The 27680-nt window shown below is 39.4% G+C and overlaps 1 protein-coding gene across 3 annotated transcripts in view; it reads left to right on the top strand.

Annotated features, from left to right (window-relative positions):
- Positions 1–27680, top strand: part of LPP (LIM domain containing preferred translocation partner in lipoma) — a 685690-nt gene that overhangs the window by 508435 nt on the left and 149575 nt on the right. For all 3 annotated transcript variants that reach the window (XM_082839405.1, XM_082839407.1, XM_082839406.1), the window contains one exon: positions 14355–14481. In XM_082839405.1, coding sequence (XP_082695531.1) covers positions 14355–14481 — 127 coding nt within the window. The remainder of the gene's footprint in view (positions 1–14354; positions 14482–27680) is intronic.

Below are 27680 nucleotides of genomic sequence, written 5' to 3'. Positions count from 1 at the left end.
CCTGCAGCCTCACGTAGGGGTGGATGTCCCAGTAGACAATTCCCTCACTTTCACTAAAGTATTACGGACATCTTCATGCACAGCACAGTGAATATAACAAAAAGGAACATAGAGGGCAGAAGAGCCGAAGGTCAATTACATGTGATTTTTACCTGAAATGAAAGATGATAACTGATCAACTTGACTCTCTCGTGTGTCCCTCCTGGGGTCTTCACCTGGAATGTCATTCTTGCTACATCTCTGCATGTCCAAATTCCGTATTCATCCAAGACGTGATTAAAATGCCACCTTCCCTTGTGAGTGTGCCTTCGTCTTCCCAGTGTGAGCCACCTCCTCTTTCCCTGTGTTCTGGTAGCATTGATTAAAACATTTAACTTTGGTTATTGTATTTTTGGATATTTTCAGATGTCTGATATTTCCTACTACATCTCTTAGAGGGCAGGGCCATGTCTCAGTTATTTCTTTAATTTCTTTAGCTCTAGCACTTGCTAGGCACTCGGCAATTGTGCTTTGAGAAAATGTATTACTTAAAATCATCTCCTCAGTGATGTTTAGTTTCTGTGCTGTTAGGAACTTGCTAGGTTGCATCTCATATGTGAAACAATGTGATCTTTAATGTGCTTGATGTACTGTAACATCTTGTACTTGTTCTTCTCCCACAGGCTCATTGTATATTCAAGAAGCACTGTGAGCTGAGTCCATAACATTCAGCATTGTCATGAGGGTGGAGGCACTGCCTGCCGAGTGGCCTGGGTCAGTCACTGCAGTACGTCTCTTGGTTAGAAAAAGCATAAAGCCAGTACTAACTTGCTTCCTACCTATCAGTGAGGGTAGTTAGAATGACAGTGATGATGAAACATACAGAGTTTTTGATGATATTCATGGTGGTGTTATAACAATAACTGTTTGTAAGTTTTTGGCACTTAATGATATCAAATCCACTTCATTCTTTTTTTTTAAATTTTATTTATTTATTATTTTTGGCTGTGTTGGGTCTTTGTTGCTGTGCGCAGGTTTTCTCTAGTTGCAGCGAGTGGGGCCCACTCTTCGTTGCAGTGCACTGGCTCCTCTTTGCGGTGGCTTCTCTTGTTGCAGGGTATGGGCTCTAGGCGCACAGGCTTTAGTAGTTGTGGCACGTGGGCTCAGTAGTTGTGGCTCTCGGGCTCTAGAGTGCATGCTCAGTAGTTGTGGCGCACGGGCTTAGTTGCTCCGCGGCATGTGGGATCCTCCCGGACCAAGGCTCGAACCCGTGTCCCCTGCATTGGCAGGCGGATTCTTAACCACCCCACTTCATTCTTATTATAGTGACACTTTCAACCCCATCCTTCTGGGTCTTATTCTCTAGTTACTAGAACTTGAGAGGCGGTTTCTAGAATCAGTGTGGTTGGATGCATATCCTAGCTCCTTCTCACACCAGCTCCGTGACTTTGAGCAAAGCTGTTTGGAGTCTCTGTGTCTGTTTCCTCATCTGTAAAGTGAGGTAGCAAAAGTGTTCATGTGGTTGGACTATTTCAGAGGCTAAATGAGATAACACATGTAGACAGTAAGTGACAGTAAATGGTATTGTTATAATCCCTGGGCATTGAATAAGGCCCTGGATCAAGAAAATACTTACCAGAAGGAAGTATTTCTTTCAGAAAGCCATGTATGTCATTAGGAAACAATGGAAGACAAAAAGAGAGGGGAGATATTGAGGCCAACTTGCCTAGGACTCTGGACTCCCCTGTGACGATAAGTGGCTTGCGGGGTCTGCATCATGTGAGGAGAGACACCTTTTGTGAAGTCAAGGAAAAGGAGACTGGCATGGGGGTGACACCAGCACAGCCTGCAGACTCCTCTGGGGACCACATCTGTTTGTGCCAGCTGTTGTCAGTCTGTGTAAGCTCGCCGAGAATAACAGCCATGATTTTCGCGTTAAAGCAGCTTCCATCTCAGGATCTCGGAATGCTGCATAATGGAGGCGAGGGCTCCCAAAGTCGCGCCAAGAGGGGACGCACTTTGTAGGGCATCGAGAATGCATCGCCGTGCTGCGTGCATCTTTCACGGTGGAAAAAGAACGAACTAGTTTCAAAATAGACCTCTTTCCTGATTTGAGCCCTTCGTGATTCCACCACTCATTTTTTAGGTGACCCGGGACAGCTCAGTTCCCCTCCTTGACTCTCAGTTTTCTCCTTATAAATGAGGGGATTCACCTACCACTAAATGATCCCTAGTGTGTTCTGTTTCTGGAATGCTCAGAGAGTGCCGGGGACCTACAGTTACCTCCCAGTAGACTACCGCAGACTACAGCGTTTTACATTTCGGTGAGGCCCGAGTTCTTATAGAATAGAATATTGCGTAGTGTTTTATTTATGCTTGGACTTTTAACCCAGCAGAAAAAAAAATTATTACTTTGGTCACTAGGAAATGGTATTATATTTTAGTTTTTTATATCAGAGTATTAATGACCCTTTACATGATTTTTCCTTTGCTCACTTCTAGTACGGTGCTAGTTACCATTTCTTTTTACTGTTTTAAGATTTAGCATTACCCCCCAGAGATTGATAAAGGAAGTAGTCTTTTGAAGAGCAGTTCTACTTCTCTTGCTGAATCGTGAATGAAGACATCAAAAGTGGCCCTGTCTCTCTACTTCTTGTGCTCATCAGAATTACCCAGGACGCTTGTTATTTTCTAGGTTGCCATCTTTCTAAACAGTAAATACTTCATATTTACAAAACAGAAACAAACTCACAGGCATAGAAAACAAACTGATGGAAACCAAAGGGGAAAGGCAGGGCAGGGATAAATTAGGAGTTTGGGATTAGCAGATACAAGCTACGATATATAAAATAGATAAACAACAGGGTCGTACTCTGTAACACAGGGAGCTATATTCAATATCTTGTAATAAACTAGAAGGGAAATGAATATGAAAAAGAATATATTTACATATATTCAACTGAATCGCTTTGCTGTACACCAGAAATTAACACAACACTGTAAATTAAATATACTTCAATTAAAAAAAATTTGTTGGTATTTGTCCCTTAGGAAGTTTCCTTTGATAGTTCAAGACTTCATAATACAAGATTAAATTCTCCTAAACATAAGTAGATAGATCATAAAATCCCTCTGAAAAAAAATGCAGATGGTTTGAGAGGCTGAGGCGGTTGTATGATGGTTAAGCATGCACTTTCTGGATTGATGAGTGCATTCTGATTCCAAGTCCCCAGGTACTGTCAAGGTGATCTCTGTGCCTCAGTTTTCTCATTTGTAAAACTGGAATCTCTGATCTGATGGGGCTGCTGCGGTGATTAAATGAGTTAACGTATTTTGAACGTTGTCTGGTCCCTGCTGAACTATTCAGGATACCTTAATTATTTTCAGTGTCATCAATTATAAATCAATAAATATATAAATTAAATCCTTACATATTTCTACCTTTCAGAGTTTATGGAAGGAGATACTCCTTCAACAGAATTACTGTTATTTGAATCAAGGTTGCTGATCAGTTAGAAATATTCAATGCTATTGACCTTTAGATTCAGTTATCAGGGCGTGATCTATTTCCCCCTCTGCTGCAGTGCTGATGAATGGCACTGAGTCATTCATATTCCCTCATCCACCTTTCTGCCACATTTGAAGGGTAGCCATAGCTCAAAGTTGACAGACTGTTTGTGAGCATTTAATACAAGTCATGAGCCCCTATTAAATATTAGCACATGCCATGTATCATCTTAGGTATTACAACAGCCCTGAAATGGAAGCATTCCCTATTCCCTGCCTGCCCCCCCCCCGACCCCATTTACAGATGAAGATGCTTATGCTAAGAGACGTTTAAAAAAACTTGTGAAGTGTTATGCAAAATAAGGGATATAACTTGGTATCGGAACCAGCTTTTGCTGCTTCCAAAGCCCACACTTTCTCCATTACACCACAATCAATGTTTCTGAAAGTAAATGGGGCCACACTGGTCTCCAACCTCTGATATAATTAGCATCATGCTTTAATCAGTGAGGTTGACTGTCTTGATTAATCTTTATGACAGATCATGTAAGTTTCATATTTCTAAATGAATATATAGAGGCAGCTGTAAATTAGTGGAAAAACACTGAGCTGGGATCAGAAGACTCTTGTTTAACTCTTGGCTCTGCCCCTTCCTATGGGTGTGATTTTGGCTAAGTCACTTAACACAGTCACTTAACAAACCACTAACGTTGTTTGTTTCTTTGTACAGAAGACACACATTCCTGCCTTGGAAAGCATTAAATAAAATGCAGCGTGCGTGTGTGTTGCCCCAGAGTTCCCTGTTGCCTGTGAAGGAGCGTGGAAATGCAAAGGCCTTTCTCCCTTTGCTTCAAGCCCCAATGCAATCTTCTCATCCCCCGTGGCGTGTTTTTGCTATGCCCCAGTCCTCTGTAACTTCTCTTTCCTCTAAATTCACATCATCCATTGGAGTAGTCACGTGGTATCTATTACTGTGTAGCATATCTTTAAGGGTAAGAATAAGCTCTTAATCCGTGCAGGCAGTGAATGATTTACGTGGGCCATCTCATTTAACTCGTGGGGTGCGTCCTGTTGACCCCATTTTATGGTTTATGCAACTTCGTAACATGAAGCATCTTGCCCTGAGTCACGCTAGTGGTAAGTGGTGGATGTGGGATTTGAATCCAAGCAGGTAGCCAGCCCCTAGAGCCTATACTCTTAAGTGTCTAAACCATACTGATTACCATCAGCAGTCAGTGTTTTGCTTCGTTCTTTATTTCTCCCTCATGTGCCTTGATTTCTTGACTGAATTATACATTCCTTGAACTGGAATTTCAATTCCAGTAATTGAGATATTGAATACACCTCAGTTATCTTGATGATTGCCACAATGCCTAATTACTAGCATTTGTGGATAATTTAATGTAGATTTCACTGAGGGTACAGTTTTTCACACTGCTTCAGTATCCTGGAAGCAAGGACTTTTGACTCCTTGCTTGTCTTTGTCTCCAGAAGCTAATCTTCCCAGCACGTTGAGCTACTTTGGTTTGATTTTCACAGGTCAAGCAAAAAACCTTTTCTCTGTGATTCTCACGGACACACTTTGCCTGCCTCCCCGCCAAGGCCCAGAAATCCAGTGTGATCAGTGCATCTGTCAGAGGATGGACTTGTTTGCGGCGGGTGGCATTGTTACTGAACAAAACGCATGCCCTCCCTTTGCATCCTAAGTGCCTTGGATTGCTGAGCAAGAACCTTTCTGACTCAAATGAAAACCACCTTGTGTTAGGTGAAATATGGGGAGTTAACCATTTGTTTGCTGGCGTGCATTTCCCACGAAAAACTCAGAAACAGAAATTCACCTCAGCCATGGAAAGTGATGTGCCAAGCGTCATATTTGCATATTAAAACCGAAAACTGATTTGCATGTTATTTCAGTGTCTTGTGTCACGTTCAGGCATCTGTCAAGCCCACTTAGATAGAAACAGCATGTATAATAGGAAAGTGTTTCTGTGCATATCTGACTGAAAATCTAGGTGCCTTTATTTTTTTCAACAAATTGTCCCCACTTTACATTCTTCTTTTTCTCCTGGCTTTGTGTCTGAAAATGCTAAAGACAAGACTGAAATCCCATGTCTTGTAAAGAATAGTTCTTATTTTTCAAGGGTCATCCATTTTTTACTATATTTATATAATTTTAAAATATTAAAGAAAAAATTAATATTCCCATCATCCTAACATGAGCTGTTAACATGTTGGTATTTTTTTCTTCCAGTGTCTGTTTTTTTGTACCTACATAGACACACATGCTGGCACCCTTACATATATATTTGTATACATTTGGAATTATCAGATAGTACTACTTTAATATCTTTCTGTTTGTTTTTTTTTAACATGATAATGACAAGAATTGTGAAACAATCTAAATATGTAACAGTAAGGAATTGGTAAAGCCCCAGTGAATTAGAACCATGGTCAAGACTGGAGCCCTGGTAAGGGAAACAGTAAGATGTCTGGTTGAGGGTGGCTTTTCTGTGGGACAGTGCATGGAAAGTAGTGCATTGTGGTAACACTTTTCCCCAGTGTTGGAGCAGCTAGCCCTTTGCATTGTTCCAGGCAATCAAATGAAGATGAAATGTCTTTTCAGCGGAAGTCACTGCCAGGTACTAGTGGAGCACAGCAAAGACCGAGACCTCGTTTTGTTTGAAAACGCAACCTTGAACAACAGTTCATCCCATTCATCAAACTTTTTATGTCTTGAGTCTTGTTGAGGTGAAACCTACCAATGGAAATAATGTCTTGTCATTGTCTTTCCTTTGTTGTATCAGATCCCTTCTGCAGAGCACACATCGGCCTAATTAATGGAGCAAAGAAATGCAGGTAGCTTTTAGCTCTCGTGCTGTGGAAATAGCTTCTAGTAGCCTTGTGTAGGAATCATGTATGGTGGTGTATAAGAAGGAAGCAGATTGATAGAGATCTTATCATCTGCCACAGAGGCCACTGGCTTTCTCCTTTAAGGAGGGCCTGCCTTCTTGAAGGATGGAAAGTATGGAGAACATGGGAGTATGGAGAGAAGGAGTCATGAAACGAGAACTATGAAGCAGGTTGGTAAGAGGTCTTTGCTTTAGCTTCTCCCTGACCCTGAGTATCTGGGACTCCTGCTTCTGACCTCTCCTACCTGCCTACCAGGTGGGAGAGCATATGTGGTTATGCCTTCTTTGCTTAGAGCTTATCTAGGCAGGAACACATAAGGGAGGCTACTTCGTTCTGAATAACCAAACATGAGCTCTGCTTTACTGTTTATCTTTGGTGCCAAAGGCTAAGATGTAGAGAGTTTAACAATTTGGAGAGCCAGCAAAGCATACGTTCACCAAATGTCATGTATTTCAAGGTTTACAATGAAAAAGACTCAGAGGACTGACATCTCTTGCTACGACAATTAATGTGAAATTCAAATAGACTAGACTGAAGTACTTTATCAGCAGATAGAAGAGTGAAGTTACTGGAGAGATACTATTATCTGAAGACATTCCACTTCCAAGAAGAAAATCATCTTTGTTAGTGGTTTGTAAGGTGTCCCTCCTGGTAACCGCAACTGTAATTTAAACACAATATTATGTTTAATATCTTACAGAGCTTCTTCATATGAATTAGATATTAGTATCTTCCAGTTTATAGATGGGAAAGTCTAATAGAGAAACAAACCCTTGGGGAACTGAAATGGTGCCCTAGCTGTCAGGGCCAGAAATAAACATGCCCCAAGCGAGGCACTCTTAAGGCTACCCTGATACTTTGGGGACTGGTGGGGTGGGCATGGAGAAAAGCCACTACCTCTCAGCTCAGCCTATGTTACCATAATTCTCTGGTGTGCAAACACCACAGCCCCTAGGTGGACACCCAGCACTTGCCCCTGGCTGCGGTGGCATCCAGCAACTCCACCAGGCTGCCATTCAGAATCATCAGTCCTTGGCTATGACTCCAAATTGGGCCTAAGAAGGGTGATTTAGGGGCATCCATGCATGGCATGAGAAAGGGAATATGAAAAACGGGTTGTAAGAAAACAAACCTTTTGAAAGTTGAAGACTAACTGGCGTGGATTTCCAAGGTAAAAGCAAACTTTTAAAGTCAGATTTTCTGGATGGTCTTCTTTGTGCCCTTAACCATTCATTCTCCAAGAAAATGGACCTGAGGAATAGAAGAACTAAGCACATGCCTTTCTGCTCCCATGCAGCTGTGAGGATTGTTCATTGGTGGGTTTCTAATTGTTAATGAGTGGTTCTCCTCCTCCCCTTTCCTTCTCTGAGACCCATTGCTTTAAACCTGAAGCAGAGTGGGTGTCCAGCACATCTTCTGCCTTTGGCCTGAAGTGGGGTGCTCCTTCCACTGAACAGTGAGATGTTGAGCGTAGAGTGTGATAATTCAGTGAGAGTCAGAAAGTAGAAGCAGCCTCAGGAAATTGCAAACTGCAAACTGGACACAGTTAAATAAGGGGAGAAAAAAAGAACGAAAATATCAGAAATATATTTTTTCTGGCAGGCTTTCAGCTCAAAATGGGGCTAATTCTACCGTTTGAAAGAAGATAATTTCAGTGTTTCTTTTTTCAAGAACGTGTAATTGAAGTTATTTTCCCTCTGAGAGAAGGAACCTCTTGTACATCATTGCAAATGGACAAGAAAAATGAGAAGCTCTGGTACCTAGACTGATAGAGTATTCATTATCATGTAATCCCTCTGAATATCTTGGCTGCCTTTTCCCAGTGTTGTATCTGCCTGGGCAGTGCTTTTCTGGTAAGGTTCAGATTTGTACTAAGTTCCAGTTACCTAGCACTCTGTAACTAGGAAATCAACAGCAGGTAAGGACTCAGGGGAGAAAAATGGCCCATGGCGAGGTCAACATCAGAGTAACCCAGAGGCTGATGTGATGACAGATTAGGTGGCATTTTGTAATACGGATTCTTAACACATACATTTAATTAGTTAAGTTGGTGGTAACAAAGATGCAAGGAGGTGGGTGTTCTCCTAGGGGTCTTTGCTGTTTGTACCTTAGTGTAGGCTGTTTACCCTGCTTCCTTTTCTCTTTAGGAGGGACAGTTCTGCTTTCCCCACCCAAGGAAGGGTGGTGGTAGGAAAGGGTGGCTAACCTTTGTATGTTCTTGATTTCATGCCCCATGTGTAGTGAAAGCTCTGTAGGCTGCAGAAACCCTGTGACCTGCCAGCTGCTTACTCAGATTTAGAATGCTGAATGAAGTTCTAGGTTGTTTCAGGGGATGCTGACAAGTGATTTAAGTCCTCATGTAAATGGAAATCTCTATAATAATGAGGTCTCCACTTGCTCAGTGTGTCTGTATTTATAAGCTACAAAGCTGCCATAAATATGAATACCTGTGATTTCACTAAAACATCTATAAATATCTGCATATTATGGGTACAAAAATGTGATAGAGTTAAAATCAAAGGAATCTTTGAAAACACCATTTTACGCATAAACATACCGAGGCTCAGGGAATAGAGATGATTTGATCCAAATGACTGGATACGTTAAGGGTGGAACTAAGATTAGAGAGATAAGTAGGTCTTTTGACTTAATAGGTTCTGATGTAAGAAAATACAAAACACTTCAAATACCGTGAAGTGTTATATAAGTATGATGGATACTGTGATTTGTGCTATTCTTAATCTGGCAGAGTTTTTTTGCTCACCAAGTAGATTCTGTCCATATGCATTTTGTTTGCAGAAACAGTCCTTGTTTTTGCACAGTCTCATCCATAACCTTTACCAGGGACCTAGATCCAAATTTGGCTGTGGTATTCATATTAGGCCTTCCCCAGAACAATAATCAGCTGGGCCCCTAGCAAGCAAAGAACCATGGCAGAGAAGAGTTGGCTGTAGATACTTGGACATTTTCTGTGTCCTGACACTTCTGTGTCAGGAAAAAAAAAAAAAAAATTTCACATCTGATGAAAAAATCTTCATTGTAGAAAAAGGAAAGTATAAATAAAAGGAATATAAACCACTGCCATCACTTTTAACCATTAACCTCTGAGCATATTTCTTTCTAGTCTCCTTTCTGTAACAGTTCGAGGCAAGCCAGCCTGGTCAGTGGATGGCTGTCCTCCAGGAGTGAGCTCCTTTCTTCCTATGCCTCATATGGCTGTATCTAACTGCAAGGGAGAATGGAAAATAGTCTAGCTGTGTGCTCAGAAGGAAGAGGAAACACATTTTGCTGAGGAGTTAGCAAATTTACATAGTACGTATCAGAGTTCTTTTAAAGCATATTAACCATTAAATTGGTGTCTGGTTGCATTTTTTTAAGTCATCATTTGCTTTGGGTATAAGATATTTGCCAATAGGCATATTTCAGAAGCATGACTTTAGTAAAAGTCAGCCCACCATATTAAATCTCCTAAAGATTATCTGTTGCCTGAAACAGTCTTGACTTTGACCACAACCGATTTCTCTAGCCTCATCTTAGCTCTGTTCTTCCTCTATTTCTTAACATTTTTGCTAATATCCATGTTCTTTCGTACATACTGTTCTTGGAATAGTTTTACTGTTTTTCTCTTTCTTTTTTCCTTTTCTTCTTTCTTTCTTTCTTTCTTTCTTTCTTTCTTTCTTTCTTTCTCTCTCTCTCTCTCTCTCTCTCTCTCTCTCTCTCTCTCTCTCTCTCTCTCTTTCCTTCCTTCCTTTCTCTCTCTTCTTCCTTCCTTCCTTTCTTTCTCTCTCTCTCTCTCTCTCCCTCTTTCTCTCTCTCTCTCTTTCTTTCTTCCTTTCTTTCATCTGGTAAAATCCAGTTTATCCTTCAATATCAAACTAAGTGGTCACCTCCTTTCTGGCAGTGTTCTGTTATCTCAGAACACTGAATTCATACCTGTGTTTTTGTACTTACACTTTACGGTAATTACCTATTTTCATGTCTCTCTCTTCCTAAACTGAGTTGTCAGAGGCAGGAATCCTGAATAATTTGACTTTATAATGATAGTGCTTAGTACTTGGCATTCCCTTAGGAAAAGTATGTTAAGAGAATTTTGAAGGAATTCTCTGAAATTTATTTCTCAATAATTTCATCTATGGGTCATGTAATGTTTTTTTTTTCTTTTTTTGCCTTTACTAGGAGGTCCAGGGATTTCAAAGAACGCACATATTAGTGATTAATATCGATACTTATAAGAATGTCTTTTTCTTAGAAAAGGCTAGAGGCTGTGTTTATATTTGTTTTGCAGTGCTTTTGTTTCACTATTTAGCAGTAAGCCTCCACTCTGAAAAACGTCTTTGCTTATTAGATAATACAATCACTATTTTAAAATCCAAATGACTATAGTGATAGAGCTGGAAGGCTTGGAAATAACAATATTGGAATCCAGCGAGGCCTTGAAGTGGAGCCAAAACACGGCCAACTCAGCATACCTAGTCTCAGTCAGGGCTCTGCTGGCTTTCAGGGCTGGTACTGCACACAGCATTGCTCAGTTATCTTTTCTGAGCCTCCATTTCCTCATCCATAAAATAGGATGATATATCACACAGGGCTGTTGTATAAGCATTTGAGATGACATATGTGAAAGCAGGCACTTTGAAAAGGGTCATACAGATACAAGGAACTGTTACTATGTCACAGTGAATATACTGCTGATACTATTCATATTTCTACTTCTGAAGAAATAAAAAACAAAATAATATATCACATCCCCTGCCAGCCCCCCTCGCCCCCCACTTATAAATTTTCAATTGTGTTTTATTGCCCAGACACAATTTTAGAAGCTGCTTATTTAAAAATGATTTGGACACAATTATTAATTCTTCCTAGGATGTGTTGAGTCCTAAGCACTCCTGGGAGAGAGAGATTGAAAGGGATCTCTTCATCCCAGTGAGAAAGTGCTAAACAACTACTACTTGCGAGACTTGAACCCTGAAGAAAGTCCTGAGCTGTATTTTCCTGGGTGTGAGAGACAAGTGGGAAGAACTTGACTTTTTACCACTATGTATTCCACAGAGGTTGAGTATTACCCACTGGAGGTGGGGACAGTGGGGAGAGTTCTCTAGCCAAATAAGGTCCAGAAACACTGGAAGAGATGATCTCCTGGGGGTCTTTATTCAGAAGGAATACCAGGAATCCAAGATCAGCAATATATGAGATTAGAATCTAAAAGAAAAGAGCCTTTTCCAAACTTCAGAAACAGTATAGCAAGCAAATAGGAAGGAGTATTTGTAGAATAAAAGGTATACTATACGTATTGTTTCTTAAAATCTGTGAAATACTGACAAGGTAAGTACTTTGAAATTAGGCCTCTGCTTGAAATGTAAGTGCTAAAGGTAGAATCCAATTACTGGCTCTGATTTACAGAGGACAGACTTGGCTTTCTTGCTGCCTTTGTTTATATGAAAAGGGAAGCCAGAAGATTTTAGGGCCAAACAATAATAAATTGTGTCCATTCCCTGAGGGTTCACCCTAAGGCTGGAAGCAGGAATTATCAGATTTTGTCTAGTAGTTGTTGATTTAAATTAAAACAGCCACAACCATTAATATTTCATACGTTTCTAGCACTTTCTCTATGGAAAGCAATGTTTGGTTGGAAAAGAATACATAGAATTTAGAGTCAGGTAGTACCAAATTTGGGGCTCAAGTTCTCTCTTAATTGCAAACCTGCAAAAACAAATTGTAGATAATTCTCCTATCTCGTCTTCAGTGTTGTCACCTGAACTGGCATAGTCCCCTCCCTCAGAGGCAGGTTGGGGGATCTAGAGTCCCTTTGTTGCCATGGCTTGAAAGTAGTTAAGCTCTATTTAGCATGAAATGCAAGCTATCTCATCTTAATTCTAACAAAGACCGTGAGGTAGCATTGCAAGCCCATTTTACAGAAGGGGGTCTCAAGTTCAGACAGGTTCACAAGCTCACCTCATTAAATCTGTCTCCAACCACAATGCCACTGCCACACCATATATCCCTTCACTATCTCTGGCCACAGTAATTTTATGTTCTTATATGAATATTTCTGTAAAATTTTCTTGAAAGTTGATAGCATATATGAGCAATTTGAAGGTTAATTATACTAGCAAATCACTCCTCCAATGTTTATATCTGCATACAGTCCCCCCAATATAGTGTGCTTTATAGAACTGATGATCATTTGTGTCTGTCTTTCACCCTCACTAGACTCCAGTCCTTTCAAAGGCAAAGACTGTGTCAAAAACGTCTTTGTGTTCCTCCCTGATGCTTGCAGAGGGTACACAAAATAGGCACTGTAAGAACGTGTGCATAAACTAATAAGCAAAACAAATGTGAACGAGTCAAGAACTTCTTTAACCCTCACACTAGCTCAACAGGGCACGCATTATTTGCAGTTTAGAGGAGGCCCTGAGATTACTGTTTAGGACAAATGAGTGAATCTAGGATGGGCTCTTACCCTGGCTTTATCCTAATTAACCCTGCCCGATCTTTTTGGGTGCCAATTTCTTTACCTCACAATGAGTAGATTGAGGTAATGATCCTGCAGATGCCAGATGAAAGATAATTAGAGAGAAAAGGCCGAATAGCTGGCAATCAACAAGTTCACATATGTTTAGAAGGCATTTCATGCCCTAGCCATAACACAAGTAATTAATACCCTTCTTAGCCGTTGAAATGTTGCTGGTAACAATAATGAAACTTTTGTACAAGGATTTGTTCTTCACAGGATTTTCACATCCAAGAACTCATTTGGTATAGTGAAGGTAACGGGTGAATGAATATGCAGCTTCAAGTCTTGTTGAACTGATTCTTGTAAACTATTCATGAAAGGAGAAACTCTTGGTCAACAATTTTAAGAGCGCGTAAGGTCAAGGCAGTGCATTCCCAGTGTCAGCTCTTCCCATTTGCCATGGGGGATAGCATCACTGATATTTCTAAACCTTTAACAATCTTTTTATTTTTAATACTTGGAAGATACTGGGGTGTGTAATATCGGAAGTGGTCAAAGTTATAATAGAGGCAAAGGAAAATATACCAAATTCCCTCTTACTTACATAGCAGCAGCTATTTACATCTGGCCTCCGGTCTTTCTTCTTTCTTTACATACTTTAGATTCTTGGTTGATCACCTCAAGTGTTCTTTCACCTGACATTTGGTTCCCCTTGCGTTGCTTTAATTCAGGCACATCCGCCTATTTAACACCAACCCAGTGTTCACCGCTGCTGATTTACCTCCTCATTTGACATCTGGTGGTTTGCAGTGCAGGGGTGGTCTGGTGGGGTGGGGCAGGGGGGTTACTCAACCTCCTTAACTGGAACACAAGGCCCTTCACTTTGTGGACCCCATGTACCCAATAATATTCATCTCTTTTCTTATCTCAAACTTTATACATAGGAGTTCCTTATGCCACCTGGCTTCTTCCTCACCTGAATGTAAAAAAACTTCAACGTTTATGGTTCCTCTCCTTTAGCTGAATAAATCCTAGTCTGTGCTGATGCCTCTCCTCGGAATTCTTCCTCTCTGGCCACGAGGGAGTCCCCTTTGTGCTCTGATTGTGCACTTTCTACGGTTGCTTTATCTTTAATTACTAGGGTGCCTATATCTCTTACTCGACCGTAAGCTCTGTAAGGAAAGAGACTCAGTTTCTTCATCTTCTTTTTATAAATCTACAACTGGCACATAGTGACTGCTTAGCAATTGTTGAATGAAACAGAGTCCTGTTCTTTGTAAACATGGATTCCTAAGCCTGACAGATGGCTCATCTATATAAGGCAAGTGAATAAAGTAGTGCCCCCAAGGTCAGACACTAAGTAGCTGATAAAACCAATATTAAACCCAGGCCTCTTAATGGCCCCATCCAGTGCTTTTTCCTCTACAGTGCAAACACTACCTGATTGCCTTGGTTGATGTCTAGGTTGCACTTAAAGGACTCTGTGTTTTCTGCCTTTCAGAGTGGACAAACAGGATCCATGGGGCCTCCGGCTGTCCCTTCCTCATTCCGCCCTGAAGATGAGCTCGAGCATCTGACCAAGAAGATGCTGTATGACATGGAAAATCCACCCGCCGATGAATACTTTGGTGAGTGGGGTCTAGGGCTGAGTTCTGAAGTAAAGGTTGTGTTCTGTTTTCCTTAATTAGTAATTGGGAATAGTACCGGCTCCACTGGTAAAAGCTTTGAGTCTGCATGTGTTGGAGCTGATATGCATGTACACACACACCTGAGTGTTCTGGAAATTGCTTTGTGAGACTGCTGTAAATGTGATGTCTGTTTAGCTTGGTCTAAAATTTCAGGGGTAATGCAGAGTTTCTTGAATACAAATTTGATTTTAAAAGTTATTTTTTGACAATTTATTAGCTTCTTATTAGGCAGAAATCGGGTTTCTGTGTGTGTTCAGGTCTCTCACTGATCTAAATGTTCATTTACAAAATGTGGAATCGGGTAGTATCTAAACTTGGTGCTTTCAATCCTTTCCCTATTTAGGAAAAGTTGTTCCCTTTATATTTTTTTTAACTTCTCTCTCCAAACCTGTGAATAATTATCAGTGGTTAATCCATCCATTCCATTTTTGTAATGTGAATTTATGAATTATACACCAAGTATGAGGTGTTAAAGATATATAACCTATCCTCAGGGAGGTTGGAATTATTTAGAAAAGATAAGAAAAACAAACAATTGCTCATCTAGGTAGAAAGTTATGAGGCATAAGAGAGGCTTAGGTCAAGTGTTACAAAATGTGAAAGCTCTATTCATCGAGAACACCGGGAATGCTTTTGAGAAGAATGGGTGGTTCTTGAACCTGGACTCAAAGCAGTGCCTTTCAGATTTTCTGTTTTCTCCCTAATCTGTTGGAGACCAATATTTCCATAGAGTACCATTAAAATTAGTTACTAAGAAAATGAAATAAACAGAATACAAAATGGAAGAATGAGTTTTACCATTATTAGATTTAACAGGAATAAATTACTCTATTAAATTGCTATCATATTTTCTAAATACTGTCTGTGTCTGTACTTGTCTCATCGCAGAGTGTCTTAGTCAGATAGGAATCTGTAGATCATTCTGAGTAGCACTGCTTTTCAGGCATCTGGAGAGAGGATATTACATTTGGGGAGCAGTGGAAGCAAAGGCATAGAGGTGGAAAAATTGCACGGGACTTCTACTTCTTCATATACTTCCTATTTTCATGTCTATTTGGGAATATGTAATGACAGGTAAAGTGAGGGCACAAAGCCACATCATAAATGGACTGGGTTAAAATATGAAAAACGTGACATTTCTTTGTATGCAGGAGACAGTGTAGCTTAGCTAAAAAAGCACAGTAGTGGGGATAAAGAGTTCTGGTTCTGGTTCCTTTTCTGCCTTTTACCAGCTAAGCAATATTGGCCCGTTCCTCAACTGCCTCAACCCCGTTTCCCACCTTGGTGAATCACAGGTGTGAAGCAAATGTGCTTTAGCATTTCTTTCATAGTAAGTTCTCTGTAGAAACAGCATTAATGCAGAGAAGTACATAAAGCTAAAAGTTAAATGTAAGTTGATAGGGATTAGCACAAATGCATAGAGAATAGTTAAAAGAAGTCTCTAGTTATATTAAAATATACTAAAAGTTTATCACGCTCTTGTCATTGACATGGGAGAAGGGCTTATATTGGAGCCTAAGGTAACTTTTTAAAAAAGCTTATTAAGAGTGAAAACTAAGGCCTCTGTATTAAGGTATACCAAGCACAAAAAGCTAACATACCAAATATATATGCTTCAATTTTCACAGCAACAAAATAGATAGCAGTAAAAAACATTGAACATAGATAGTAACTGTGTTAATGAGTATATATTAATCGCTCTGGGAGATCAATTAAATATTATCTTTGCCTTCAAGAACTGTCCTAAGCTCTACTACTCACTAGCTTAGACAACTTGAACAAATTGCTTATTCTCTACATCTTTTTGTTTTGCTTTATCTATAATGTGGAAATAATGGCTAGTTTATACTTTTATAGTGAGTACTGAATGAAATATTTATAGAAAGCACTTAGCCAAGTTCTTGGCATGTAGAATATGCTCAATAATCAAAGTTATCCCATGCTTTACTAAAGAAAACAAGATATGTCCATTAAAAAGCCATTAATAATACGTGATTTAAACTTAAGTTCCTAGCAAAAATAGAACATATGTCACCAATTGGTAAATAATCATTGCCAAATGAGTGTTACAAACCATGAGAGAGAATGTGGAATAATGATAAGTTTTATTGAGTGCTTACAATATGGCAGCACTGTTACACAGTATGTACTTCATTAAGAATGAACTCATTTCATCCTTACAGAAAATAATATAACCCTGTGAAGTAAATGCTATTATTATTTCCAGATTAGGAAATCAAGGCACAGAAATGTTAAGTAATCTGCCCAATACCAACAGCTAATAAGTTGCAGGACTGGATTAGAATTCAAACTCCAGGTCTATACATATTTTTTTTTTCTTCTAAAACTTTTTCCACAGCTTTATTGAAGTAAACAAAGTCACATAATGAATGTATACAATTAGGTGGGTTTGGATGTATGTGTACGCTTATATGCCGTCACCACAGCCCAGGTAACAAACATACCCTTCACTTCCAGAGTTTAGTCTGGACATTTAGGAAGGGTCTTACGGAGGAGATCAGCTTTGGACAGATGGAAAATAAGAGAAGGGCATTCTCTTCTAGGTAGATAGAATAAATAAAATAGAAATTGAGGCCAAGATTATGTAAGGAAAATTACTTTATATGGCAGATATCCACCAAGGGCCTATTATGTGCAGGCTACTGTGCTAGGTAGGTGTTGGAGACATGTGGAGCTAGGGAGACGTGGGCCTTCCCTTTAAAGGAGCTTATAGTCTTATATAAGAGAGGATGTGTACAACGTTGTGGTGTTTAATCCTAACACAAGGCAGAAAGCGACAAGTAACTTATTTGAAGTTCAGCCAAAGTACTTTGAGAACTGAGAAGAAAGGAGAGAGAACATTATGAGGCAGGAATGGAAAAGTGTTTGTGAAGTGGATAGCCTTTTTAAAATTACGATAATAGAGAGTTGGAAGTGCGATGATAGTAGAGAAGTGATGTCATTTCTGAGGAGTAGAATTTTAACATAATAGGCAATAAAATCATTGGAGTGAGGCACCCATGTGGGAAGGAACAAATTTGGGGAAATAAGGTGGGAGAGGTAGGCTGGGACCAATGGCGTAAAGACTAAGGACTTTATCTTATACAATGAGTGCTGCACGTTGAGATCAAAGGTTATGGGAGCTGTTTCATGAAATGTGGTTAAGAATGTGGGTTCCAAAGCCAGTATGCCTTGGTTTGAATGCCAGCTCTACCTCTCACTGGCTAGATAAAAGCAGGAAGCAAAAGATGAGTTAACAGAACTATGGTTTACTGTTCTACTCAAACATTAAACATTTCCCGAACATGTTTTCCATGCCTGCTGCTGTGTGCAAGGGACACCAAGCAGAGTCTCTGCCTTCAGGGCATTCACAAGTTCTGGGAAGGACAGGAGAGAGGCAGGCATGTAAGGAATGTCAGTGCAGCAAGGGGTGCAGCACTGTGTTGGGTCTGCCTGAGACACTAGGTGAGCATAGAAGACAGAGTTAAGTCTGAAGATGAGAGAAGGACGGCTACATAATAATGTGTTTGCAACAGAAGGGCCTGACCCAAGGGAGATGAAGAAGAGTCATCTCTTGTTCTCTATCAGAATTTTACCTGAGTTCCATTCTGGGCTGGAAATAGCATTGCTAATCACCACCTTGAAAGAACTTTTCACTCTTGTGTTAACATGCCCAGCCCCAACTCAACCCCCTCACTTTTTCTATCACTTTGCCTATTTAATGCTGGAATTTTCATTGACACTATAACTGATTTGCTGAAGGCCATTAAATGCTTTCATGTCAAAGATCTCCTACTAGATTATGAGCTGCACCAGTGAGTGAGAGGGAACAAAATGTAAATAAATGGTGTCAATGGAATAGATTCCCCTGTGGTCATGTTCATTTTTTTCTGTGCAGCCCCCATTTTCTTTTTCCTTGAGTGGAATAATTCATGAATATATTTTTGTTTTGTTTTGTTTTTCATTATGGAGTTTCCCATTACTCTTAGCAGTTTTTCTTTGTTTGAAGAACTATAATTATGGCATGCTTCAAAGTAGGGGAGGAATATCAAAATGTCACCTCACAGGTGACTTAAGTCAAAGGAGAAAAGATACCTTCACAAATAGAGAGTTTGGAAACTTTCTTAATCCAAGTGATGAAACTTAGCATCACCAAAATGGGACAAACTGACATGTGCCAGCTGATATGATGTAGTAGAAAGTACACAACATCACCTGTGTGACATAGTCTTGCTGAAATACTTAACCTGAAATCCAACCATTAGGAAGTAGACAAATCCAAATGATGTGCCATTTTTCAAGACAATTGTCCTGAATTCTTTAAAAATGTCAAGATTAAAGAAAATGAAAAAAGACATGCCAGTCAAATGCAAGGCATGCATCTTGATTGAATCTGGATCAGAAAACAAAGTATTGGGGCTTCCCTGGTGGCGCAGTAGTTGAGAGTCCGCCTGCCGATGCAGGGGACACGGGTTCGTGCCCCGGTCTGGGAAGATCCCACATGCCGCGGAGCGGCTGGGCCCGTGAGCCATGGCCGCTGAGCCTGCGCGTCCGGAGCCTGTGCTCCGCAACAGGAGAGGCCACAACAGTGAGAGGCCCGCGTACCGCAAAAAAAGCACAAAAAAACAAAAAAAACAAAGTATCTAGGGCAAGTTTAGAGAAATTTAAATATGAACTATATATTAGATAATACATCAATGTTAATTTTGTGGGTATGGTAATGGCATTGTGGTTATATAAGATAATATCCTTGTTTTTAGGAGCAAAATGTTGAAGTATTTAGGGTAAAGTGTCATTATGTCAGCAACTTATTTTGAAACAAGATAGATAGATGTAGAGATATTATGAGGAGGGCAGAATCGCTTCAGATTATAACTATGAGAGATACTATAACTGCACAGCTACAAAGGATACCCTTTCTCCCCCCCAGGAGTATTGAAGCCTATCACACATGAATTATCTTTTATTTTTGTACGTGCCGCATGGCATACGGGATCTTAGTTCTCCAACCAAGGATCGAACCTGCGCCCCCTGCAGTGGAAGCGCCAAGCCCTAACCACTGGACCGCCAGGGAAGCCCCACAAATGAATCATCTTAACACTCCCTTCTTGGGCGGGAGAAGTAGAGAGTCATTCCTATATCTTGTAAACTTGACTGTTTTAAAATTTCCCTTTCTTGTGTATCTGTTTCTTTATTTTCTACTGGACACATACCCTTTCTATTGTTGGTGAGATGATAACCATTGTGGTGGAAATGATGAAAGCTATATTTACTTAAAGGTCTACAAGTTTAAAAAGCCCACTCCCAGTCATGGTCTGACTCATATACCTGGCCATGAAGTTTTCATTTCTCTGATGAGGAAACAGAGATTCAGAGAGACTTAATGAGTTGTTCAAGTCACACAGCTATAAGTTTTAGGATTTCGACTTATTCTTCAGACCGCAAGTCCATTCTGATTCATTACCGTTACAAAAAGGCATAAACTGTTCCTGTAGGTGGCTATTCCTGCCTCATGTCATCCTTTACCTCCTGAAGTCATGATCTTTAAGTAAGAGACCAACTGTTCTGAGGGCGTCTGTAGCCCAGACTTCAATGTCACTGGCAATATACTTTGACTATCTTTAACTCCTGAATTAACTGATGTGACACTAAGCATAGGCTTTTTGCCATGGCTCAGATACATACTCTAGGGAGATAACCCACCTAATACCTCTCTATCAGCCATGTTAGCTGACTGTTGACCTTAAGGGAAAGCAAATCACTAAAAATCACTAAGAGCTATAGTGATTGTTTCCTCAAGTCATTTCTTGATAAAATATTACAAGCTGGAACCTTCAATTGAGTCTCAGCTGATTTTTTTTTAATGATTTCTTCTGAAAATGTGCTAGTTTTAGTGCTTCCATGCCCTTCCTTTTACATCTTCATCAAAAATTGTATCTGTTGCATTACAGTATTAGCTAAATGCCATAGCAGATGAATCATAGTAGAGCAGTATGATAAGTCCAGATCTTTGAAGGGAAGATAGCCTCTCATGTTCTGAACATTTTTCACCTACTTGGACTTGAATTTTGGCTGTAGCAGATTCCTAAGTGTCTTTCCATTAGCAAGGGTGTACTTGAGTGGGCCTAGAATGCTGTGCTATAGGGGGAAGAGAGGAAATATAGAAGAAAGTTGAAGGTAAGGAGAAATTCTCATCTAATTCAGTTAACCAGGCAGTAGATCTTTAGTTCATATCATTTGCAAGGCTACAGGCCTTGGTTCAAGTGCTTGTATCTTGGAGCAACCTGTTTCCCTGGGCAACTAGAAAACTATGTTTCTACTAGAGGAAATTCTCAGTGCCAGGGGTAGATACATAGAAAGAACAAGGGGTGATGAACTATAAATTACTATAATTTAGGGTAAAGTTCAGAACTTAAAATAGGAGAGGGGGGATTTTTAAATTAGCTATTAAAATTAATGGGGGAGAAAGTTTTCATTGCTAGAAAATTAGGGAGCTTACAGGGCTAGTGGCCAGCATTTGGAGCTTATATTTTTCAGATAGTTTTGAGGGAGAAATGTAAAGGAAAGTCGAGTTTGTCTCTAGATATCCTTGAGCCATGTCTGTGAATTTATGCAGGTGTTCTCCATGTTGCTTGGTATACCCAGAGCCTCTAAGTTTTGTGTTTTCATTCATTTTGAAAGACAAAGCATGTTTTGTAGGTAAGAACCATGTCTCAGTCTGTGGCCATGGCATGATTCTCTCCAAAATAATGGTGTTCTGGCTGTACAGACCCTAAGGCAGAAGGCAACAATCTTGGAATACAGTATCTCTGGAAATGAACAATGTAATATATCTGAGGATGGACTAAAAATATCTACCAGCTTATTTTTAAGCAGGAAGCTGTAATTATCTTGGCAGTGTTTACACGGTGTTGTCTTATTCCTTCTTCCAAAAAAACCTGAAGTGTGTGAGTCTTAATATTGTTTAGTGAGCCATTTGAAGAATCCCTATGCCTTTAGAACAGCACTAGGTAAATTCTCTTCACAGAACTTGGCATTTATCTAAGAATTTTTTTGTTTATCTCTTGAGCATTGTTAGTGAGGCATATTGAGAGTTTTTGCATAAAGCCAGGAGTTGGTTCTAGGGGAAGTAGGCTTTATTGCTTCAAAGGACAGGTGGACAGGGTGGAAGATATGAGGCAGTGGGGGCCCAGCATGTGTCAAGCCCTAAGAGAAGAAAGGCATGGAGGGGAATGTGCTACGAGTACTTTACTGATAAAATGACCTCACCATACTTGGTACTCTGTATCTTCTCAATTGAGAGCAAGATGGAGGTCCAAAGGATGTTCGTGAGTAGAAGCAGAGTGCCCCAGACAATGGGGAAGATGGTTTATTTCTTTTCTATTTTAGTAAGACCAAAGGATAAGTGAACATGTCTAGAGGACTTGGACTAAGAGGCTTAGGAAACTGCAAACCACTATTTGAGCTACAGTTGAAGGAGTGGAGGAGTGGAGAAAAGAAAGCCTGGAGCCCTGAAAGCTATTGGAGAACTGCCATGTCGAAAAGGTACTAGATTTAATATGTGTTATTCCAAAGTTAGCTACAAAGGCAAGTGAGGGGAAGCTGGCAAATTTACATTCGGTATAATGAACATGTTTAACAGACAGAAGAAATTTCTTGGAAGAGCGTAGGCCAAAGCCCAGTAACCCCTTGTTGGGGAAGTGGTGAAAGGTACTCAAGCGTTCAATGGACTATGAGATTAGATTTCAAAAATACTTGTCCAACTCTGATATTCAGTGACTTAGGCATCTCAACTTGCGTGGGAATCAAGCTCTTGCATCTAACGTCTAGTGCTAACCCCAGCTTATCATTATTATTACATTATTACAACTAACATTTATATAGTGCTTTGTAAAGCACTTTTATACTTGTTATGTAATTTAATTTAAACTAGACAGCAGCCGTGCAAAGCAGACAGTGTGTTTATTTCCATTTGGCATATGAAGAAACGGGATCTGTGTGATTAAGGGACTCCCCATTCCTCAGAGCCCTCTGCCACCCCTGCTACTCATAGATCCCATTAGCATCAGAATTACACAGGGGCCCAGGCCTACTGATCCCAGATCCTGTTCTCTTTCCACCCTGCTCTCTTAGCACCATGTTGCTGGATTGGTCATAGACTATGAGATAAATCAGTGAACATACTCTGTGTTTTAGCTTCTTCGTCGGTACGAGGAACAATGTGATTGCTTTGAAAAGGTTTTAGAGGGTTTCAACTGGTAAGTGCTAAGTAATTTGTATTTCATTGTTTTTATTATTTTGTGTCAAGGAAATGGTTTCCAAAGTGCTCCTGTCAATTACAAACTAGAAAGTGATTCCAAGTGGGAGCTGCCTTTAGTACAGATGGAACCTGAAACCGTAAGGATCTTATTTTCACAGAAAAATAACCTAATTAATTAAAAACCCCAAAACCACAATGGAAGAATAAGTAGAAAATAAGTGGTTTAGAGAAAAGGTGGTATTGATTTGGGAAAAAAATGGATTTCTTGGTTTTGTTTCTCTAGCTTTTTGTTTAAGGTCTCTGTGGGTCATGGGAATAGAATGTTTTCTATTAATGAGACATATTTGATGTATTTACTTTTGTGGTAGTGATTTCTGGTAAAATGTTTGCTTGGGGCAATATATGGTCACAGCACTAAATAAATAATAATCCTAAGCATTTTATGTGTTCTATCTCAGCACACGTTAATTTTTAATTAATTTGGCTACATAGTGTGTTTTTAAGCATCGATTTGGAAACCTAGACTTGTAGTATCATAAAGAATAATTTAATCTTAGAAACTATCTAGGACAACCTTTCATGTTCCAGAAAACTAAAGCCCAAATGACTCGTTCAAGGTCATACAGCTGGGAGTGATTTGAACTCTATGGCCAAAATTTCCTTTCTGAACAAAGAATAGAAATTAGTCTCTGATGGTAGGAAGAGGAATGGCAGGGCCGTTCACAAAGGTGAGGGAGTGGGTTGGGCCTGCTGTTTTTGTGAACCCAGACGCGGTGACACCTTATTCAAATTTGAGTTAAGAACACATTGCCCTTAAAAATGATAAAATGATAAAAACTTGTTAGAACCTTTGTACATATACTGTCCTTATCTCCTTGATTTTCAAATATAAATGAACTGAAGAGATTGTCAATATCCTCTTTTCTCATACTCATCAAGTTACTTACTTGTAGTATATATATTGTTTACCTCACTAGCATATAAGTCTGATTGAAGGTAGTTTTTGTTTAGTGCACTGCTGTGTCCCCGTTTTTGGTCCTAGATCAATGCCTGGCACATAGGAGATATTTAATGTTTAATTAATTAATAAACCCATGAATAAAAATTGTGAGCAGACATTCCATACTCCTTGTGGCAGGACATGGTATAAACTACAGAGGGAAAATGCTTCATTTATTTAACACCTTATGGAATCTTAAAATGTTACAGCTAGAGGGAATCTTAAAGACTATCTAGGAAAATCCTCTCATTTTTAGATATTGTGAAAATAAGGGAGTTTTCTAGGTTCACAAACTAATTAGTGACAGAGCCATGGATTGTAACTCAGACTTTCTCATTTCTTTTTTAAATCACTTAAAGGCACTAGAGAATGTTTAAGGTAGAATGACACATGGTTGCTACGATCATTGAACTTCAGTCAAAATTAGGTTGATACCCTTGGACTTGATCTCTTTTCCCTGTGTTTTCTTTGAAAATTAAAGATTGAAATTCGTCAATGGATAGGTTACATAGTTACGATTTTCTTTTTTAAGTTCTAAATCACATTTTCTCCCCTCTGGGATTCCTTTGTTGTCCTTGGTTCCCAAGACAATCTCTTACCTCCTCAATTTTCTTCTGTTCTAATCTAATTGGGTCAGATGGGCAGGGCATCACACTGAAAAAAAAAATCCTTTCTCCATGTTTATATGTTTTTTCCCTAGCAACCAGTTATAAAAGATCATTCTCTTATATTACCACCCCTTCAAGGCTGGAAAGACTCACCCAGGATTGGTGTTTCATACATACAGCAGATACTCACTCATTCTCTTGCATTGGGATCACCATTCTCTTTATCAAAGAATGAAAAAAAAAGTATAAAAGAGATCTTTACTTTATAATCAAGCATCCTTTACCTAATAACTGTGGAAATAAGCTTGATGTCCTGAGAGAGAAAGAGCTGGCGGGGCACACAATGTGTATGGCAAAAGAAAGTTTCAACTTGTAGGTTGTCTGTGGTTGTGTACTGAGACATGCAGAGCTGAGACCCGAACCTACAAGTGCTAATTATGCATTTTCTGATCTTAAACACACAAATACAGATAACTGTGAACTCAACTCCCTTTCCTTTTCAAACCACGCTCCTTTCCCCCAACCTGAACTTTGCCCACAACTTTCTCTAAAACCAGATAATCATCTCCTTCCAGACTTTGAAGTGACATTAGAATTGTCAGAAGGCATAATTAATTGACTGTCAGCAAAGCCATTGTTTGAACATCTGCAGAGTTCTACTTGGTAGGCATCTGTTGTACTTTCAATTGAACGGATTCACTCATCTTCAAATATTTATTGAGTGCTTGCTATACACCAATCATTGAAGTGTGTGCTATGGGAGAGAAAAGAAACAAGGTAACATAATGACCAAGGAGAGAAAGCATTTGTTCAATCCTCTAGCACCAAGGGCTTTGATGGAAAACAGATTTCATGACTGGAAGTGGAAAATACACTCTTTTTCATCCAGGTTCAGGGGCTTTTGCCACGATTGCCAGCTGACCTGTGCCAGATAAAATGCCAGAGGAGTCCACCTATTGCTGGGGAATAGAGAGACCTATTGGTGAAGCACTATTTGTGGACAGAGTTCTCAGCAAAGACAATTGAATGCTTTAAGAGAAAAGCGAGCGGAAAATATCCAAGGCCGATAAACTGGGAAATCCCACAAGCAGGTCCAAATTAATGACCTTATCCTGATTTTCTTCCTAATTCTCACTCTGATGCCAGTCTTGTTACATTAAATTCTCCCAGTTTCATTACAGCACTGCACAGTTCTGATCTCAGTCCCCGTTTGGTTCTCTGGCTATCAAAATTTCAATTTATATCAGTCCTGGACCTGGCTGCACTCCTACCTGGAAGTGAACATCATTTGTTAAAATTCAACAAGAAGGAACACAAACACTGCAGGGGTGACTTGTTGAAGGAGGCTAAGATGATACAGTAGGCAGGAGGTAATTGAAAACAGTTACTAACATCTACTGTCTCGCTCTCCACACACTCACACTCACAACACTCACAGAGACACACACAGACACATTCACACACACACTCTCACACAGACACACACACAGAGACACACACAGACACTCACACAGACTCACTCGCGCGCGCGCACACACACACACACACACACACACACACACACACACACACACCATTCAGCCCTAGGACCATGGCACAGTTAGAGAGCTGGCTATAAATCTTCCAACTTGAAAGCTTCCCATTCATTGGTCATTGGAGGCCACCTTCGTAATTTTCACCACATATGCAAACCATCTGTACTATTATTTGCCTAACATTTTTGTTCAAATCAATTCATTTATTTTTTAACCTATTTTATCTTCATTCATGTCAATAATATCCATAATTTGATTTTATGGATTAAAGTACCTGTTCCTTTTTTCCCCCTAAAAGGCATGAAACTAAATACCATAATTAAATTTAAAATGTTCATCCATGAACCCTCCAATGTTCAAAATACTGAGAAATGTGTGTATAACTCAACCAGAAGATAAATTGATGGAATATTTTGGTGAAATGATGTCAAAGGTTACCCACTGAGTTAAGTTTTACTAAAAAAAAATTTTTTTTTTATACCCAGCATCATCGTGTTATCATGAGAGGCCGTGTAGTGGTGTAAAGAGCCAGGTATCAAGTAACCAGAGGCCAGATTCTGGGCCAGTCACTGTCCCACAATCTTGCTGTGACATATTAGGCCAGCCCCTTTTCCACGGACCTCATCTCTCATAGACTTCATGATCTCTTGGGATCCTTTGGCCTTTTAATTTACTTACCTCAAATACTTTTCGTATATTGTCCTCTATACACCGTTAAAACATAAGTGGGGAGGAAAATAGCTGCCCTATGTAGAATTACAGCATTGCTTGCTTCAGAAGAATTGGAAAAGAAACCCAAGAATTATATTTCCTAGACTGTTTTATACTCTGCTCAGTATTGTTCCTCATTTCCTAAGATATACGAGAAGGTTCACATCATTTGAAGTAGCTTTAAATGTCAGGTAACAAACATAAACTAAGATTGTAGAACATAAGGAACACTGTGTACTGAGTTGGATATTCTAGCATCACTGCTTAAGGATTTTCCTGGTTTAATATGTTGTTCACTAATGATACTTTGTATACATAAATAATATTAATATTAGTAACCATGAATGTGATCATGGTCTTCAGTGTATAATATAGCATTGTCATAAAAATAAATAATTCATCTTTTGTTACATGGCATAGTGACACCAAAACTGGACTTGGAGTCAGGAAGTCCAAGTATCTTCTCTGCGTGACATTGGTGACATTTGACATTTGCAATGTGCTTTAGAACATAGTATGCATTATTTGAAAACATTTTTTTTAACAGTTTTAGGATTAGAGAGAAATCAGCTTAAACAAGGACCAGTTAAGAGATGGAACCAAATTCTTAATGTAGGTTTTCTGGGTTAAATTACATGTACTTTAAGCAACTTTATATAACCTCTTAAGCTTTTTGAATTTCAGTTATTTCACCTATTAATAAAGGTAATCCTATATATTTTATATAATTATTGTGAGGACCAAGTTAAAGAAATAGATGTGAAAATGTATTCTAAGCCATAACAAATCAAAAATTTAAGAGATGTCAGTATCGCTTCCCAGTGCAGCATCTAGCTTGATTTATGCCGCTTATGATTAGTGTGTAATAATCAGCCGCTCTGAATTTTTAATGTCACTGTTTATCTCTATTTAAATTAACACTTTGAATTTTCTTATGATGTTCTCTTGTTATTGGAATATCATTACAAAAAATGTTTTTCAGTCATTGTGTGTGAGAAAACAACACGCAGACATACCACAGTGTT

Source organism: Leucopleurus acutus (assembly GCF_964270905.1).
Source record: "Leucopleurus acutus genome assembly, chromosome: 5".
NCBI classification, from domain to species: Eukaryota; Metazoa; Chordata; class Mammalia; order Artiodactyla; family Delphinidae; genus Leucopleurus; species Leucopleurus acutus.
The sequence above is the reverse complement of the archived record's forward strand: the minus strand, read 5'-3'. Positions and strand labels throughout refer to the sequence as shown.